This window comes from Emys orbicularis, chromosome 4 (genome assembly GCF_028017835.1).
Source record: "Emys orbicularis isolate rEmyOrb1 chromosome 4, rEmyOrb1.hap1, whole genome shotgun sequence".
Taxonomy (NCBI): domain Eukaryota; kingdom Metazoa; phylum Chordata; order Testudines; family Emydidae; genus Emys; species Emys orbicularis.
In genome coordinates, this window is record NC_088686.1 from 129,836,133 (window position 1) to 129,855,443 (window position 19,311).

Below are 19,311 nucleotides of genomic sequence, written 5' to 3' on the forward strand. Positions count from 1 at the left end.
CTACTGCCATAGGATTTTCCCCTAAGGACGATGGGCTATTTTAATGCGCTACTAGTGCTTCTAGTCTGTACTGAATGTTATTTGCTCTCTCGAGTGTAACTTACAACAGAGGCAAAAGCAGGAGGGTTTGATCACAGCTGAATTCCAGCAAGGCCCGATTCTGCGAGGTGCTGAGCTCAGTGGATGCTCAGCCCCTCAAGGGTCAGTAGCGGCTGTAATACCTATTTACTATTTGATGCCTCTTTTTCCCTTAGGGCCACAGGGTGGGCTCCATGGGCAGCTTTGCCTGGGCCTGATCCAAGTCCCACTGGAGCAACGGGGTGCCATCAGGAGCAGGATTGGGATGGTTGGGCGAGGAGCCTGAACCCGCTGCAGAGGGAGCATCCAGCTGCTGTGACGGATTATTCCGTACCCCTGTACAATTGTAACGCAAGGGCTAGCTCCCCCGCTGGTGCTGCTCCCCCCTTATTTGCATAAGTAATTGCTAGCCTGTTAATGACTCATTGGGGATGCTGCACACCATACAGCAGCACCAAGGAGCTGGATTGCACGGGAAACCTCAGCACGATCGCTTCAATACAGACAGATCCAAATGGGCTGTGTCTGATCCTGCAGGAGGCTGACCCTCCTCTGCATTCACTGAGAGCCCTCAGCACCTGGTTATTCCTCTCATGCCAACGTGACTGGTGTCAAGGGCCCAGGTCCTCAAAGGATCCCATTGGAAGTTAGGTGCCTTGGAGGATCTGGGCCGAGGTATCGCTTATTTCCTTTCCTGTGCAGGAAGAGCTGAACCATTTATACCGGTCTACCTGCATCCACACTAGGGGGCTGTCAAGGCTATATCCCCACTTTGAACTTTAGGGTACAAATGTAGGGGCCTGCATGAAAACTTCTAAGCTTATCTACCAGCTTAGCTCTGGTCCGCTGCCACCATCTCAAGAATTCCCTCCCTGGGAAGCCTTGAGAAACCTTTCACCAATTCCCTGGTGAATACAGATCCAAACTTCTTGGATCTTAAACAAGGAGAAATTGACCCTTCCCCCCTCCTTCCTTTCACCAACTCCTGGTGAATACAGATCCAAACCCCCTTTGGATCTTAAAACAAGGAGAAATTGAAAGGAAGGAGGGGGGAAGGGTCAATTTCTCCTTGTTTAAGATCCAAGAAGTTTGGATCTGTATTCACCAGGGAATTGGTGAAAGGTTTCTCAAGGCTTCCCAGGGAGGGAATTCTTGAGATGGTGGCAGCGGACCAGAGCTAAGCTGGTAGATAAGCTTAGAAGTTTTCATGCAGGCCCCTACATTTGTACCCTAAAGTTCAAAGTGGGGATATAGCCTTGACATGGTGGCACAGCGGTGGGATCGTTTTAAACCCAAAAGCCAGTAAGAGATTTTTTTTTCCTTCTAGCTGCTTGGAGAGCAGAGCTGAAGGTAGATGCATATCTTATCTCTCCTTGCCTGAAGGCAGAGGTGTTAAGTTTTTTTAACAAGGGGCTTTGTTAAGAGAAGGGTTCAATCAGTGAGCAAACTTTGATCTGGTAAAGGTAATTTACAAGCTGAATTGTTTTTTTTTTCTTTTTACATCCTCGGAAGTAGCTAGTTAGAAAGTCTCTGTTAACTCAGCAGCACTCAGCAGGAGCCTAAGCTAAATACATCCCAGTTTCAGTCAACTGCAGAGGGGTGTGACCCAGCACAAGAAAACCAGGAAAATGACTACCAAAGAAGAAAAAGCTAAAGAGGAGGCCCACAAGAGAGCTATGGAGCTGAAAGAAAAAGAGATAGAGCTGAGACAGAGAAGAGAAAGCCAAAGAGGGGGCCCACAAGAGAGAGATGGAGCTAAGAGACAGAGAAGAGAAAGCCAAAGAGGAGGCCCACAAGAGAGAAATGGAGCTGGAAAAAGCCAAACAGGAGGCCCATGAAAGAGAAGAAAAAGCCAAACAGGAGGCCCACAAAAGAGAGATGGAGCTGAAAAAAAAAGAGATGGAACTGGAAGCAGCAAGAACTAGGCAGGGTGCATCAGACCATCCTAACAACTCCTCTCCAGGTACCACTTCCCATCCCAGGAAATTCCCCACCTACAAGGCAGGCGATGATACTGAGGCCTTCTTAGAAAATTTTGAAAGGGCCTGCCTTGGATACAACATCACTCCAACCCAGTACATGGTAGAGCTGAGGCCGCAGCTCAGTGGACCCTTAGCAGAAGTGGCGGCTGAAATGCCTAAGGAACACATGAACAGTTATGAACTTTTTAAAAACAAGGCCAGACTCAGAATGGGGCTAACACCCGAGCATGCCCGTCGGCGGTTCAGAGCCCTAAGGTGGAAACCAAATGTGTCATTTACCCAGCATGCCTACCACATTGACAAAAATTGTGATGCCTGGGTATCAGGAGCAAATGTTAAATCTCTGGAAGATCTGCTTTCCCTAGTAAAAATGGAGCAGTTTTTAGAGGGTGTTCCTGAGGAAATAGAAAGGTACATCCTAGATGGGAAGCCCAAAACTGTAACCGAGGCGGGGGAGATTGGAGCCAAATGGGTGGAGGTGACAGAAAAGAAAAAAGCTAGTAGCAGTTGGAGCGAATATCAGAAGGGGCAAGCCGAAACAAAACCTTATCACCGGGGACAACCCAAGGCCCCACCCACATCCCAAGGGAAACCCCAGACGCCTTCTCACCCCACCACACCAGTCTCCATCAACCAACATCGCCCCGGTGATACCTTAGCAGGGCGATGTTTTAAATGTAATGAACTGGGGCATATAAAGGCTCACTGCCCCAAGAACCCCAACCGATTACAGTTCATTACACCCCAATCACACCAAAGATCCCCAGACCCAGATGCCTCTCTCATACCCTCGGAGCGAAGGGAAACCTTGAGAGTGGGCGGAAAGAAGGTTATCGCTTGGAGGGACACTGGGGCACAAGTGTCAACTATCCACCAATCCCTAGTGGACCCCAAACTCATCAACCCGGAGGCTACAGTGACAATTCAACCCTTCGTGTCACAGTCTGTAACCTTGCCTACAGCCCAGTTGCATGTCCAGTACAAAGGCTGGTCAGGAATGTGGACTTTTGCAGTCTATGACAATTATCCCATTCCCATGCTGCTGGGGGAAGGCTTGGCCAACCATGTGAAGCTAGCCAAGAGGGTGGGAATAGTCACCCGCAGCCAGGCTAAGCAAGCTTTCACCCCCATCCCTGTTCCTGAGCCGTCCACCAGGGCCCCGTCTGTGTTACCAGAGACCCAAACAACGGTGGTGGAACCGGATCCCCTGCCAACGACTGCAACAGCCGTAGTGGATCCAATCCCAGAGACCCAGCCAAAGCCAGTCCCAGAACCGGAACTGGCAACGCACCCAGCACCAGAACCATTGCCAGCACTGAGTCCAGCGCTTGCAAGCCCGTCTACAACTCCAATGCCAGAGGACACCAGCGAGCCTGAACTGGCGGAAGCAGCAGATAACCTTACCCAAGAGGCTCAGCCAGAGCCTGAGATACCACATAGTGCACCAGCGAACAGCGGTTCACAGTCAATGGAAACAGCCCCAGCACCTGCATCGCTTCCAGAGGGACCAAGCCCCAGTCCACAGTCCAAGGAGGAACTGATGTCTCCAGCATCAAGGGAACAGTTCCAGACCGAGCAGGAAGCAGATGACAGCCTTCAGAAAGCTTGGGCGGCGGCGCGGAGCACCCCACCGCCTCTCAGCTCTTCTAACCGATCCCGGTTTGTTGTAGAAAAAGGACTTTTATACAAGGAGACTCTTTCTGGTGGGCACCAGGAAGACTGGCATCCTCAAAGACAGTTGGTAGTTCCCACTAAGTATCGGGTAAAGCTCTTGAGCTTAGCCCATGATCATCCCAGTGGCCATTCTGGGGTGAACAGAACCAAAGACCGGTTGGGGAAGTCCTTCCACTGGGAGGGAATGGGCAAGGACGTTGCTAATTATGTCCGGTCTTGTGAGGTGTGCCAACGAGTGGGAAAGCCCCAAGACCAGGTTAAAGCCCCTCTCCAGCCACTACCCATAATTGAGGTCCCATTTCAGCAAGTAGCTGTGGATATTCTGGGTCCTTTCCCAAAGAAGACACCCAGAGGAAAGCAGTACGTACTGACTTTCATGGATTTTGCTACCCGATGGCCGGAAGCTGTACCCTTAAGCAACACCAAGGCTAAAAGTGTGTGCCAGGCATTAGCAGACATTTTTGCCAGGGTAGGTTGGCCCTCCGACATCCTTACAGATTCGGGAACTAATTTCCTGGCAGGGAACATGAAAAACCTGTGGGAAGCTCATGGGGTGAATCACTTGGTTGCCACCCCTCATCACCATCAAACCAATGGTCTGGTGGAGAGGTTTAATGGAACTTTGGGGGCCATGATACGTAAATTCGTAAATGAACACTCCAATGATTGGGACCTAGTGTTGCAGCAGTTGCTTTTTGCCTACAGGGCTGTACCACATCCCAGTGTAGGGTTTTCACCATTTGAACTTGTGTATGGCCGCGAGGTTAAGGGGCCATTATAGTTGGTGAAGCAGCAATGGGAGGGGTTTACGCCTTCTCCAGGAACTAACATTCTAGACTTTGTAAGCAACCTACAAAACACCCTCCGACACTCTTTAGCCCTTGCTAAAGAAAACCTAAAGGATGCTCAGGAAGAGCAAAAGGCCTGGTATGATAAACATTCCAGAGAACGGTCCTTCAAAGTAGGAGACCAAGTCATGGTCTTAAAGGCGCTCCAGGCCCATAAAATGGAAGCGTCGTGGGAAGGACCATTCACGGTCCAGGAGCGCCTAGGAGCTGTTAACTATCTCATAGCCTCCCCCACCTCCAACATAAAGCCTAAGGTATACCATGTTAATTCTCTTAAGCCCTTTTATTCTAGAGAATTAAACGTTTGCCAGTTTACAGCCCAGGAAACTGATGACGCGGAGTGGCCTGCAGGTGTCTACTATGAAGGAAAAAGGAATGGTGGCGTGGAAGAGGTGAACCTCTCCACAACCCTGGGACGTCTGCAGCGACAGCAGATCAAGGAGCTGTGCACAAGCTTTGCACCGATTTTCTCAGCCACTCCAGGACGGACCGAACGGGCATACCACTCCATTGACACAGGTAATGCTCACCCAATTAGAACCCCACCCTACCGGGAGTCACCTCATGCCCAAGCGGCTATACAAAGGGAGATCCAGGACATGCTACAGATGGGTATAATCCGCCCCTCTAGCAGTGCATGGGCATCTCCAGTGGTTCTAGTTCCCAAACCAGATGGGGAAATACGCTTTTGCGTGGACTACCGTAAGCTAAATGCTGTAACTCGTCCTGACAACTATCCAATGCCACGCACAGATGAGCTATTGGAAAAATTGGGACATGCCCAATTCATCTCTACTTTAGACTTAACCAAAGGGTACTGGCAAGTACCACTAGATGAACCCGCTAAGGAAAGGTCAGCCTTCGTCACCCAGGCAGGGGTGTATGAATTCAATGTACTTCCTTTCGGGTTGCGAAATGCACCCGCCACCTTCCAAAGACTTGTAGATGGTCTCCTAGCGGGATTGGGAGAATCTGCAGTTGCCTACCTCGATGATGTGGCCATTTTTTCTGATTCATGGACAGAACACCTGGAGCACCTGAAAAAAGTCTTCGAGCGCATCCGGCAGGCAGGACTAACTGTTAAGGCTAAAAAGTGTCAAATAGGCCAAAACAGAGTAACGTACCTGGGGCACCAGGTGGGTCAAGGAACTATAAATCCCCTACAGGCCAAAGTGGATGCTATCCAAAAGTGGCCGGTTCCAAAGTCAAAGAAACAGGTCCAATCCTTCTTAGGCTTGGCCGGATATTATAGGCAATTTGTACCACACTACAGCCAAATCGCCGCCCCGCTGACAGACCTAACCAGAAAGAAACAGCCAAATGCAGTTCAGTGGACTGATAAGTGTCAAAAGGCCTTTAACCAGCTTAAGGCAACACTCATGTCTGACCCTGTGCTAAGGGCCCCAGACTTTGACAAACCGTTCCTAGTAACCACAGATGCTTCCGAGCGAGGCGTGGGAGCAGTTTTAATGCAGGAAGGACCAGATCAAGAATTCCATCCTGTCGTGTTTCTCAGCAAGAAACTGTCTGAGAGGGAAAGCCACTGGTCAATCAACGAAAAGGAATGCTACGCCATTGTGTACGCGCTGGAAAAGCTACGCCCATATGTTTGGGGACGGCGCTTCCAACTACAAACAGACCATGCTGCGCTACAGTGGCTTCATACCGCCAAGGGAAATAACAAAAAACTTCTTCGGTGGAGTTTAGCTCTCCAAGATTTTGATTTTGAAATACAACACATTTCGGGAGCTTCTAACAAAGTGGCTGATGCACTCTCCCGGGAAAGTTTCCCAGAGTTAACTGGTTAACAATTGTTCTTGTAATGAAACATATTGTTAGTTTTTATATAATCAGTAGTATGTCTAAAGGTACATGTGTCTTGTTAACTCTGTTTTCTCCTAGAACTCCAGGAAGAAATCACAGCCAGTGTGGAACCGAACGTCCAACACTATCTGTGATTTGGGGGGCGTGTCATAACTATAAAGGGAAGGGTAACAGCTCTCCTGTGTACAGTACTAAAATCCCTCCTGGTCAGAGACTCCAAAATCCTTTTACCTGTAAAGGGTTAAGAAGCTCAGGTAACCTGGCTGACACCTGACCCAGAGGACCAATAAGGGGACAAGATACTTTCAAATCTTGGGGGGGGGGGAAGGCTTTTGTGTGTGCTCTTTGTTTTAAGGGGTTGTTCGCTCTTGGGACTGAGAGGGACCAGACATCAATCCAGGTTCTCCCCATCTTTCTAAACAAGTCTCTCTTATTTCAAAATTGTAAGTAAAAGCCAGGCAAGGCGTCTTAGATTTACTTTGTTTTCTCAACTTGTAAATGTACCTTTTACTAGAGTGCTTATCTTGTTTGCTATACTTTGAACCTAAGACAGAGGGGGTTCCTCTGAGCTCTTTAAGTTTGATTACCCTGTAAAGTTATTTTCCATACTGATTTTACAGAGATAATTTTTACCTTTTTCTTTAATTAAAAGCCTTCTTTTTAAGAACCTGATTGATTTCTCCTTGTTTTAAGATCCAAAGGGGGTTTGGATCTGTATTCACCAGGAGTTGGTGAAAGGAAGGAGGGGGGAAGGGTCAATTTCTCCTTGTTTAAGATCCAAGAAGTTTGGATCTGTATTCACCAGGGAATTGGTGAAAGGTTTCTCAAGGCTTCCCAGGGAGGGAATTCTTGAGATGGTGGCAGCGGACCAGAGCTAAGCTGGTAGATAAGCTTAGAAGTTTTCATGCAGGCCCCCACATCTGTACCCTAAAGTTCAAAGTGGGGATATAGCCTTGACAGGGGCGCTGTGCTGCTGTGACTCTGGAAGTTCAGCTGACGTGGTCCCCATTTGGGATGGAGGTCTGCGCCCAGTCTGCAGGGTGAAACCCTGTCCAACATCCCGCCCTTTGCATCGGTTAGTGGAGCACTTCGCAGCGGGTACCATGCAGGAATCCGTTACACCTCATCATTCCCCTAGGACCTGGGGTATTCACAGATCGTGTGACCAGCCCCTCTGACCTCCTGCATCACACAGGGGATTCCTGCATCCAGCTCAGAGCCTGCAGCTGAGCCAGAGCAGAGCTTTGAGAAAGAGACACCTGACCTCAATTTAAAAATCTCACATGGTGACCACCCCCGTCCCCCATTGATAAGTTGATCCAACCATTAATCACCCTCACCATCAAAATTGTGCTCCTTATTTCTAGTCAAACATGTCTAGCTTCTGCTTCCAGCCGTCGGATCTCATTACTCCTTGGCGGGCGAGCTGGTAATGTAATAATGCCAGCACAGTGCTGGTACGCTTGTCCTTCACAGGGGTAAACTGTGGCAAAGGGCCTTGACTCCAGTGCAAGGCAGAGACTGATCTAAGAGACGCCCGCCCCAGCTCCAGCCATGTGCTGTGAGCACAGATCACTACTCTCTGCGCCTGGCGGGGCGGAGCGCAGCGAGAGCCGATGGACTGGGAGAGGCGACCCACAGTCACGGCTGGTTTGGAAGAACATTAACGGCAGCGTTAGTTCTCAAACCAGCCTGAATGACACTGGAAAGAAAAATTAGATCTCTTCCCCCAGAAAAACAGCCTTTCTCCCAGACAGCTTTGTTAACCCTTCCTAGGCGCTTTGTTTATTATTCCTCGCACCTTCTACACAACTCCCCAGCCCTGGGCTCCAGGGGCAGGTTTGAAAAGGGATTTAGGTGCCTAACAAAGAGAGAGGTGCGCAGTGGGATCGTCAAAATGCCAGGTCACCGACAGAGCATCTGAGCCCGTCTGCAGGCAAAAGCAAGGAGCTGTTTGCTCGAGATCTCTGCTCCCATCTCACGCAGGCAGTGGGCTGGGCACGGCCCATACAGACCCAGGCCAAAGAGAGAACTGGTGACCACCCAGTGGCCTTGGAGGACAAGAAGACAGGCTGGAAATCCAGAGGGGAACAGCCACCTCTGACCAGTGGAGCTGCACAGAGCGGAAACTGGAAAATGAAGTGTTTACTCCCCTGTTCAGTGTGAGGAAAATGCAGACAAGGGGCTTCCTTCCTCGGCCATCGACAGCCAGGCAGGGCAATGGAAGACACAGCACAGTTCTCCCAATGATCAGCGGCAACCTGCCACCCAAAGAGAGAGCACCAGGGATTTCCTGTCAGGAACCCACGGCCACCTAGCACTGCTACAGCACCCAGATTCCCTCTCCCCAAAGAGCACAGGCCCCTCCTACTTAGGTTAAAGGAGAATCTCCATTCATTTTTTGCAGTGTAGGGGTTATGACACCCAACCGAGAAGAGCTGATTCCACCCCTAGAGGGCAGTGTGATATACATACTCTCCAGTTCTTTACACTATTTAAGTTTTGCCAACACTTGTGTCCCTTGTCCTACCAATAACGTGTATTGAATTGCATCAGAGAAATAAATATACATGTTGCTTCTACACGATGTCTTCTTCTAGAACTCAGTACAGCCAGGTAATGACTAATTTCATGATAGCGGCTTTTATTCTTTCACTGCGTTCTCATTGCTGTTCTCGCTATCAGCCAAGGAGCCTTGGTATTTATCAGAAATATTTATACTCTCTTGCTTGAAGATGCCAAACACAATATCCAATTAAGGCTCATTTTCGGGGAATTGGAAGCGCTTGCCAGCCAATTTGAACTTTATCAGCTGACTCATTCTCCAGAGAAGTCTGTTCCGCTTTTGGAATGACACAGAGCGCCCACTAGTGGTTACCACTGACGTGAGCCAGCAGCTTACCTGAGACGAGGGGGTGGTGTTGACCAAGTGCCTGCTTTGCACAGCCAAGGTCATGAGTTCGAGCCCTGGTAAAGGGAAGCAGTGAGGTGTAGTGGTTAGGGCACAGCCCAAACAGACAGGAAATGCTGGGCATGTTCCTGACCTGCTGTGTAACCATAGCTCCTCGCTATGCTTCAGGCTGTACACGGGGGATAACGCCATTACCCACCAGCATGGGGCGCTCTAGGCCTGACTGACCACAGCGAGCACCACTGAGAACGTTACAAGTGTCACAACTCGAGTCACCAGTGCTGAGAGGCGCAGTGGGCAGGGCCTGGTCTAGTGACCCAGGAGTCCTGGATTCTATTCCTGGCACTCACTGATCTGCTACAGGACCTTAAGCAAGATGAAGAGGACGCATCACTGATACAGAACGAGCTGGATTGCTTGGTAAGCTGGGTGCAAGCAAACCATATGCACTTTACTATGGTCAAATGTAAATGCATCCATCTAGGAACAAAGAATGTCGGCCATAATTACAGGATGGGGAACTCTGTCCTGGGAAGCAGATACTCAAACAGATTTGGGGGTGGGTGGGGATCAACAATCAGCTGAACAGGAGCCCCCAATGTGACCCTGTAGCCAAAAAGGCTAATGCAATCCCGGGATGCATAAACAGGGGAATCTCGAGTAGGAGCAGAGAGTTGATTCTCCCTCTGTATTTGGCACTGGTTGGACCACTGCTGGGATCCTGTGTCCAGGTCTGGTGCCCACAATTCCAGAAGGATGTTGATAAATTGGGGAGGGGTCAGAGAAGAGTCATGAGAATGATTAAGAGATTAGAAAACCTGCCTGAGAGTGATCGATTCATGTAGCTCAATCTATTTAGCTTAACAAGGAGAAGCTTATGGGGTGACTTGATCACAGCCTGTAAGTACCTACAAGGGGAACAAATATTTGATAATGGGCTCTTCAGTCTAGCAGAGAAAGGTCTAACACGCGCCAATGGCTGGACATTGAAGCTAGACAATTCAGACAGGAAATAAGGGGTGATTTTTTCACAGGGAAGGTAATTAAGCCCTGGAACAATTTTCCAAGGGCCACGGTGGAGTCTGTGTCATGGACAATTTGTAAATCCAGCCGGACTGTATTTCTAAACACAGGGCTGGCTTTATGACCCGCGGGGCCCGATTCCAATACCTGGCGGCTGGTGAAGAGATGGATGGATGGGAAGGTGTGTACAAGAAGAGATGATTGATGCATGGGAAGATGGATGGATGGATGGTGAAGAGATAGACAGGTGGGAGGGTGCATACAGGGATGGATGGTGAAGAGATGGACAGGTGGGAGGGTGTGTACAGGAAGAGATGCATGGAGACATGATTGGATGGATGGACAGGTGGAATAGTGCATACAGGAAGTGATGGTGAAGGGATGGGAGGATGGATGGATGGTGAAGGGATGGACAGGTGGGAGGGTGCATACAGGAAGTGATGGATGGATGGTGAAGAGATGGACAAGTGGGAGGGTGCATACAGGAAGTGATGGAAGGATGGTGAATAGATGGACAGGTGGGAGAGTGCATACAGGAAGTGATGGATTGATGGATGGTGAAGGGATGGACAGGTGGGAGGGTGTGTACAGGAAGGGATGGATGGAGAAATGATTGGATGGATGGATGGACGGATGGATGGATGGATGGATGGACAGGTGGGAGCATGCATAGAAGAAGTGATGGATGGATGGATGGACAGACAGGTGGGAGGGTGTGTACAGGAAGGGATCAATGGAGAAATGGATGGTTGGATGGGAGGATGGATGGATGGTGAAGGGATGGACAGGTGGGAGGGTGTGTACAGGAAGGGATGGATGGAGAAATGGATGAATGGACAGGTGGAATAGTGCGTACAGGAAGTGATGGATGCATGGATGGATGGTGAAGGGATGGACAGGTGTGAGGTGTGCACAGGAAGGCTGGGGCAGGGTCCATCCGCTCTGTTCGGGAGGGGCTATGCCGAGGAGGGCCGTATAAGCACAAGCAGGAGACAGGCAGTGCACAAGGGATGCTGGCTCTCAGCTCACCCCCACGCTAAACCAGGCAGCAGGAAATAACAATGAAAACAAGCCACAGGGTTGAGCCAGAGAAGCAAAGCCCCTGAATGCGCCTGGCAGACCTCCCCTCTCCCCTCCAGTGCTCCCCACGCCCAGCTGCCCCTTCCACGCGGCCCAGCCAGCGCTCGCCCCTGCCCTGCTTTTCTCTCTAGTTTGTGGGAAGCTCAGATCTCCCCAAGGCTCTGTAGTGCTGGGTGCACTGCTAATGTCACCCCGCCGACAGCATGTCCAATCCTCCCCCGCCACAGGGCCGCAGCTCTGATGGGGGGGGGAGTCCATGCTGGCAGGGGATGGGGGGAGAAGCTACTGTCAGCTGAGGGCGGGGATGGGATGTGATTCTCCTGCTCATGAAAATGAAGGAGAAAAGGTGCTAGAGACAGGTGTGATGTGCACAGCTGCTCCGCCGGTGCCCCTCAGTCCCGACCCACAGCCCCTGCTAGCCCAGCCCTGGGCTCCCCCCCAAACTCTGCTGGTGGCCCTCACTCCTGAGGCACCTGCCCAGCAGTGGGTCTGGCCCAGTGTGGGCTGGCAGACATCTGAGAAGGGAGTCGGACAGGGGAGAAGAGGAAGAATTCATCACTTCTAATTGACTTCCCAGCTAACAAAGCAATCAAGAATGGGCTGAGCCAGCCTGTGGCCGGGGCTGTGTGCAAAGTCTCAGCTAGTGTAAATCACACCGCTCCCGGATTCCACCTCCGCCACGCCATGCAGGGCCACTGAAACCAAGTCAGTTCCCCGGCTGTCCAGGAGGCCCTGCAATGCCCAGTCTGGATCCCCCGAGCTAGGCTCCTGCTTCACTGGAGCAGACAAGAGCAAAGTCCTCCCCAGCGTGCCTCAGCTGGCGTCACAGCAGGGAGGGGTCTAGCCCAAGGCAAGGAGCATTGGTGTGCTGGGTTTGCACCGGTGGCCCGCCCAGGGGCCATGCCATGCTCTGCACTGCGAGCCTCCCGCAGACTGAGTTGCCATAGTCCACCCTCGGGAGATGAGTCTCTCCTAGCCAGGCAGAGCTGGCAGGAGGCATTTCCTGCCCTGGGGCTCCGGGGCAGCAAGAGTCTCATCTGAGTCGGCTGAGACCTTCAAACTCATCCCACTTGTGCAGCAAACAGAGCTGAACCCAACTCTTCCCCAAGGACCGAACCGCACCCATTGCTGGCTCTGCACAGATGGGAAGCCAGCCAGAGGCCGGCTGGCCTCCAAACAGCCGTGCACTGAGGCAGGTGAGCTAATCACCGGGAAAAGCGGCTCCCAGGTTCATCTGCCAGCAAAGCCGGGACAGACAACGACCGCTGGTGGCTGGAGGGTCTGGCAGTGGCAGCACTCTGATCCCCAGTTCAGCCCGGCAAAGGTATCCTTGTGACCAGAGCAGAGGCATGCAACAAGCCAGCAGAGTAGATCAGGGCTGGCTGATGTTCTGCTGTTACTAACTAGGTGGCAGGAACGCAGGGATCTAACGCTCTGTCCCTTCTGGTTTCTCTCACTGTCTAGCAGCGTCCTGGTCTCTTTCTCACGCACACAAATATCACCCCGAGGACCGACCTTGAAGCATATGAAAGTGTGAGGGACCCAGGAGGCTGCCAGCATCTTGGCAAGGGAAGTTTGGCTCATTGTGTGGGGCTTGCGCCCCCTGAAACCTGCTGAGCAAGAGCTCCTGGTGTGGCGCCAAGGCCAAAGGGCTAACAACAGCCTGCGATGTGTCACCAAGCTGGAGCTGGAGCAGGGAGACATTATGGCATCTGTGCTTGGCACTGCTGCGACTGCTGCTGGCGCCTGTGTCCAGTCCTGGGGCCCCCAGCTCAAGGAGGATGCTGGTCAATTTGGGGAGGGTTTGGAGGGGTGGAACCATGAGAACGAGTGAAGGGTTGGAGAACATCCCTTATAGGGAGAGACTCCAGGAGCTCAATCTGCTTGGCTATAAGGAGGCCCGGGGTGGCTTGATCACAGTCTGGAGGTACCTTCGTGGGGAACAGCAATGGGATAATAGACGCTCTAGCAGCCGGAGGTCTAACAAGAGCCAGTGGCTGACGCTGAAGCGAGATAACTGCAGACTGGAAGGAAGGTGCAGAGTCTAACGGGGCGGGGAATTAGCCAGTGGAACAACTGACTAAAGAGCGCGTGCGGTGGGTTCTGCATCACGGTAGTTTGTAAATCGGGGGGGGGGGGTGTCACTGCTCTAGGGACTCTTCCAGGGCCTGTGCTAGCCAGCGGGTTGGACTAGATGATCACAGTCGTCCCTCCTGGCTTTATAAGTGATAAAACTCCTGATACGTGAACCGCACACACACGAGCACACACACACGTGCACACACTCACACCGGGACACGCATGCACGCACACACGCATGCACACATGCACACGGATACGCACACATGCGCACACACACAGGGACACACACATGCACACACACAGACATGCACACACGTGCACACACACACGCACAAGCACACATGCGCACACACATGCATTCAGCTCCTATGTCACAAGGGCCCTTCCTACTCTTTTCAATGCTGACAGCTCCCCACTTCCTCCCACAGGCACTTCCTTTGTCATAAACTGCGTGGCCTGTCCGGCTGCCAGGCATCGGTAAAACAGCCCCTCCCGCAGAAAGCCCCAGAGCGGGGCCCAGCTGTTCGCACAAGCTCTTTGTGCACCCGAGTGGAGAGCCCGGTGTTGTCAGGCTGGAGCCAGGCACATGGGAGCCCAGCCCAGAGGGGTCTCTTCAACGCCAGGGGAGCATATTGTGGGAACAGGGGTCTTGAAGGCCTCTGAAGGAGAAGGACTTCAGGTGGGATGGTTCTACTGTGTGTGTGTACAAGTGTATTTGTGTGTACATGTGTAAATGTATGGGTATGTGTGTTTGTGTGTCTGCTGATGGATATGGGCTTGTGTCTGAGCGCTCACATGTATCTGTGCGTTCACGTGTGTTCGTGTCTAGTCACACACGTGTGCCCATGTATCTGCTGACCTGTCCTCCACTAATCACTGGAGCTTTCCGTTATTAACCGCTCATGTTCAAATACCCCCCACTCTGGGGCTGCTGCCCCCAGCACTCTGCCCCCCTCCCTCCCAGAGCCTGGGTGGCTGCAAGGCAGAGCCGCTCTGATTACCGCACCATTCACAATTGACAAGCGTGGACCCGAGGAGCAGCCCACGTTGCTGTGCATGGCGCTGGGCACGTCAGCCTCGCATTCGTACTCTGGGTGGCTGGTTACGTCAGTCTGCAGGGCCTCTCCTCCCAGGGAGAGCAGGAGTCCCGCTGTAGACTGCCTGGGTCCTGGGTGGCACGCGCAGCGCCTCCTCACACACAGACAGGCAGGCCAGCCCCAGACAGCCCCCCAGGACACCAGACTTAGAGTGTGCACACACACACACCTACACACACACACACGTACACATACACGTACACACGCACACACACGCACACAGCCCCATGCTGCAGGATGTTTTCGCCCTAGACACATGCACACGACACTGCCGAGGCTGGGAGCGAAAGAGGCCGGCTGAGAAGCGGGTCTGGTTTTCTGAGCTCAGCCAAGCTTGGGGCAGAATGTGGGGTGGGGAACAGGCTGAATCCTGCCCCTTCCCCCCACCCCACCAGGCTGTTCCTCCAGACTTTCCTTACCCAGTTTGCTGGATATTTTGCCCTTTTCTGGGGACCTTTCAGGGAGGCTCTCAACGCGGTTTGCATACAATCCTGGAGTCCCTCCCACAGTACCCATGTCAGCAGCATTAACCTCCTTTTGCAGATGGGAAACCGAGGCACGTCACAGTGAAGAGACTCACCCGAGGTTACAGAGCAAATCAATGGCAGATCTGGGAATGGAGCCAGGGGGACGCAAGCTCTCACCACTGATCTCAACTGCCTCTCTCACCTCTGCGCCCCACCCAGGACCCAGCTTCTCCCACAGAAATAGGAAAAAATGGCACAGTTCTTACCTCTCTCCACTGCTTGGTCTCTATCCCCTGGGTATACAGCACACACACTGGGAGGAAAGAGAACAGGACGCAGGTTAACGTGGACAGTTGGACTGGTACGTGCCTCTCCTTTGGGGCGTCTGGTCCAGCAGACCGGAGCCTTCCTCCCACTCTGAGGAAGGAGAGGGTGGGGCTCTAGTGTCGCCTTTTTGATTTGGAAGCCAAAGATTTTGGTCCGTCAAGGGGATCTCTCTGGCTCCCCTCCCCCCCCCCCCCCCCCACACACAGAGGTCAGCGTTAGCTGCATCACAACTAGCACCCAGCGGCTCCCACCAGGACCCCATTGCTCTACAGGCTCTACTAAGAGATATTCCCCACCCCAAACAGACCAGACAGACAGAGGGTGGGAGGGGAAATTGAGGCACAGAGAAAGGAAGTGACTTGACCAAGGTCATCCAGCCGCTAGTGGCAGAGGCAGGAATAGAAGCCTGAGTCCCAGCCAAATGCCCTGACCATGGGGCCACGCTGGTGCTCCATCAGTGCATGCATTATTGCAGACATCGTTCCTACCTGTGGGTCACCGTGCCCTGCTCTGAGTGCAGTTACACCCCTCAGAAGCCTGCTGCCCCCCTGCCCCACGGATCAGCACCAAGGAAGCTGAGTCTAGGCCAAGCTGCCTAACACAGATTCTTCTGAAATGGTTTCAGCACAGGCCAGGCCTTCCCCAGCACCGACAGGGCATTGCTCAGAGGCCTGGGCGGAGTCTCCATGCCCGCCTGGCATGTGCCCAGAGCAGGGACTGCTAGTGCTACCCGACTGCCTTTAAAGAAGCCCAGAATCACTGACCAGACCCAACACACATGGGACCAGAAACTGGGGACCTCTGCTCTGGGTGTGGGAGGAACAGGGGCCTCCCCCAGCAGGGACAGGAGCCATGCTGAGCTTGCCCGGCTGGCAGCGTCTCCTTGCCCAACTCAGGGGGTGGAATGAATCACCCCAGGGGATCTGACAGGCGGCTTTGTGGCTGCCACATGGAGTGGCAGCGGAAAGACCAACCAGAGATTATTCTGTGTCATGGCATAGCCTGGCCCAGGGAGCCGCTCCCTGGGCAGCTCCATGTGAGCAGCACAAGCTGCTGCTGGCCTGGGGATCCCCACCCAACGCTACCCCGCTCCCTCCCCGTGCCTGAGCACTAGCTCCGCAGCTCCCATTGGCTGGGAACCACAGCCAATGGGAGCTGCGGGGGCAGCGCCTGCTGGTGGAGGCAGCACACAGAGCCGCCTAGCTGTGCCTCCGCCTAGGAGCAGCAGGGACAGGTTGCCGATTGCAGGGAGCCGCCTGAGGTGAGCACCGCCCAGATCTGGCACCCTGAAACCTCTCCCGTGCCCAAACTCCCACCTAGAGCCTATGCCCCGCACCCCCTCCCACACCCTGAACCCCTCATGGAAGGTCCTGTGCCTAGGAGCAGCAGGGACATGTCGCCACTTCTGGGGAGCCACGCAGAGCCAGGTAGGGAGCCTGCCGGCCCCGCGCCAACCAGACTATAAACTGGACTTTCTATGAAGATTAGAAATGCCGGTTTATAGAGTGTTCCGGTTGGTACAGGGCCAGATAACACCGTTTTTCCTGTATTCGAACTGTAGGGACGTGTTCAGTGTTCGGACTTTACTGAGTGCTTGGGAGCAGCTGCCGGCGTCAATCTCACCCAGAACATCAGTATCCCTTATCGGACGGTGACCGGTGAGCAGCCGTATTGTGAGCCTGTGACAGTGTGAACCACCAGCCAGGAGAGAGACGTTAGCTAGCGCGAAGGGCTGGGCTCCAACCGAAGGTGTGATGCTCGGCCCCACAGGAGAGGTCCATCGACACCAGGTGGACTATTGTGAGACGTTGAAGAGGACGAAAGATGTTGGCTGTTCTGCCCTTGCCCCGGAAAATGGGTCATGAGAGTGGATTCCTCCCACTGGCTGAGTTTGCAGCTCAGAGCACTCGGTAAGAGGGGGGATAAAAACTCCTAACAAGGAGGAACTGGATCTCTGTGCTGCTTGGACTCGGGGGAAGGAGGGAGGGACAGTGAGGTTTACTAGACATAAGTAAGAGATCCCCAGGAGCCTTAAAGGATGTATAGAGCTTGTTTATTTTAGAAGCTTCTACAGTTGAACCTCAGAAATACGGGAATGGAGGTTGTTCGTAACTCTGAACAAGACATTATGGACATCAGCCACGGGAGCGAGGTTGGGGCTGCAGACGTGGGGGGCGGAGTCAGGGCTCCAGGCGGGTGAGGGGATCGAGGTTTCTGACCCTCGGGACGCCAGGGCTCCTGGCGGGGAGCTCAGGGCTTCTGCCCCGCACCAGGGCTCAGGACTTTAGACCTGGGGGGAGCGCTTGGGCCTGGGGCTTCAGCCCGACAGCTTCATTCCCAGCTTCAGCCTCACGGGGGACTGGGGCTCAGGGCTCCACACAGCACTGCTCCCGGTTTCAGCCGAGGGGGGCACTAGGGCTCAGGGCTTTAGCTACATGGGGGGGAACGCTGGGGCTGAAACCAGAGCTCCCCTCATAGGTAAAGCCCCAAGACCCAGAGCCCCCCTCAGGGCTGAAGCCGGAAATGAAGCTGTGGGGCTGAAGCACTGAACCCCGGAGCTCCCCCTCGAGTCTAAAGCCCTGGGCCCCAGTGTTCCCGAGGGTCAGGACCCCAGAGCCCCCCCCCGCCCCCTGGAACCCTGACTCCCCCCGTCCCACCATGTGGCTGCAGCCCCAGCTCCCACCTACCCACCCCCCGCCCCGTGGCTGAAGTGTGAAGCCCCGAGCCCTGCAGGGCTAAAGCCCCAAGCCCTTCCCGCCCCTAGTGGGCCCTGGAGTTTTTATAGTATGTTGGAGGGGGGCTCAGAAAGAAAAAGGTTGAGAACCCTGCAGTACAGTATTTGCTGGGGTTTTGTTTTGTCTCTGCTGCTGCCTGATTGCATACTGCCAGTTCCACACGGTGTCCGGTTGACCGGCCAGTCCGTAACTCTGGAGTTCCTGTCTGAGGTTCTACTGTATTATACAAATAAGTTACAATCTTAAGTTTGAAAACCTCTCTCTGTTCACCTGCTTTAACCCCGTCAATAATTCTCATTTCCTTTCCCTACGTAACACATCTGTAGATAGTTTGTTAGAGGCTTGGCTGCAAACCTTGTCCTTGGGGTGAGATCTAAGGTGCAACTGAGCTGGGGGAAGTGACTGGTCCTTTGGGACTGGGAGTGACCTGAACCTTGCTGTAATCTGTGGTGAGGGACCAGCTACCACAAAGGTGGATGGGCGGCGAGACAAATCGGCATGCCCAAGGGGACTGTCTGCGACTCCGTGTTCAGGCTGTTGCAGTGCCAGAGACGTTCACACTTGATACTTGGCTGCTGAAATCTAAGCGCAGAGCTCAGCCAATATGGGCCCTGCTCCCGCCAGTCTGCCCTGAGGTTGGGACGCAGACTCTCGCCTCACTGCAGGCAGCTGTACTGGTGGTTTCAGTCAGTAGGAACCAGCCTGAGACCCAGCAAACTCATCTCACACAGGGACCACCAAACAGTCACTTCTGGCCTGGATGGGACTTGAATCAGTGACAGAGACTCTGCGGCCCCAACCCCCATCCCTGGAGCCATCCAATGCCCCCTTCCCCCCCCCCCCCCATAACTGCTCCAGTGCAGCCTCATGCGCACTCCCATGTGCTTAACGTGACTGTCCATGCAGTGCCATGTGCTGGATGACATGCTGCCCCACAGCATCCTTCCCCCACATCTCTGCTCCCTGGAGGCTGGGCCAGGCTCATGCTGCACTAACGAGTTAAAAGCTAACCCGAGGGGATTTCTGGCTCATTTCACACCCAGATCTGGTCTGGGGATTTCGCAGAGGAGAGCGAGAGCTGAGAGGCACTCTCAGCAAATTGTCATTTGGAGACAAGTCAAGGAGCTGTGGGCTCGATTCTAATGCTATTTACTGAACAGAGCAGCTGCTTACGAGGCGAGGG

General features: G+C 53.2%; 1 protein-coding gene across 2 annotated transcripts in view; it reads right to left on the bottom strand.

Moving 5' to 3' along the window:
- LOC135877584 (copine-5) overlaps positions 1-19,311 on the bottom strand; it is a 178,801-nt gene that overhangs the window by 136,431 nt on the left and 23,059 nt on the right. For both annotated transcript variants that reach the window (XM_065403075.1, XM_065403076.1), the window contains exon 3: positions 15,333-15,379. In XM_065403075.1, coding sequence (XP_065259147.1) covers positions 15,333-15,379 — 47 coding nt within the window. The remainder of the gene's footprint in view (positions 1-15,332; positions 15,380-19,311) is intronic.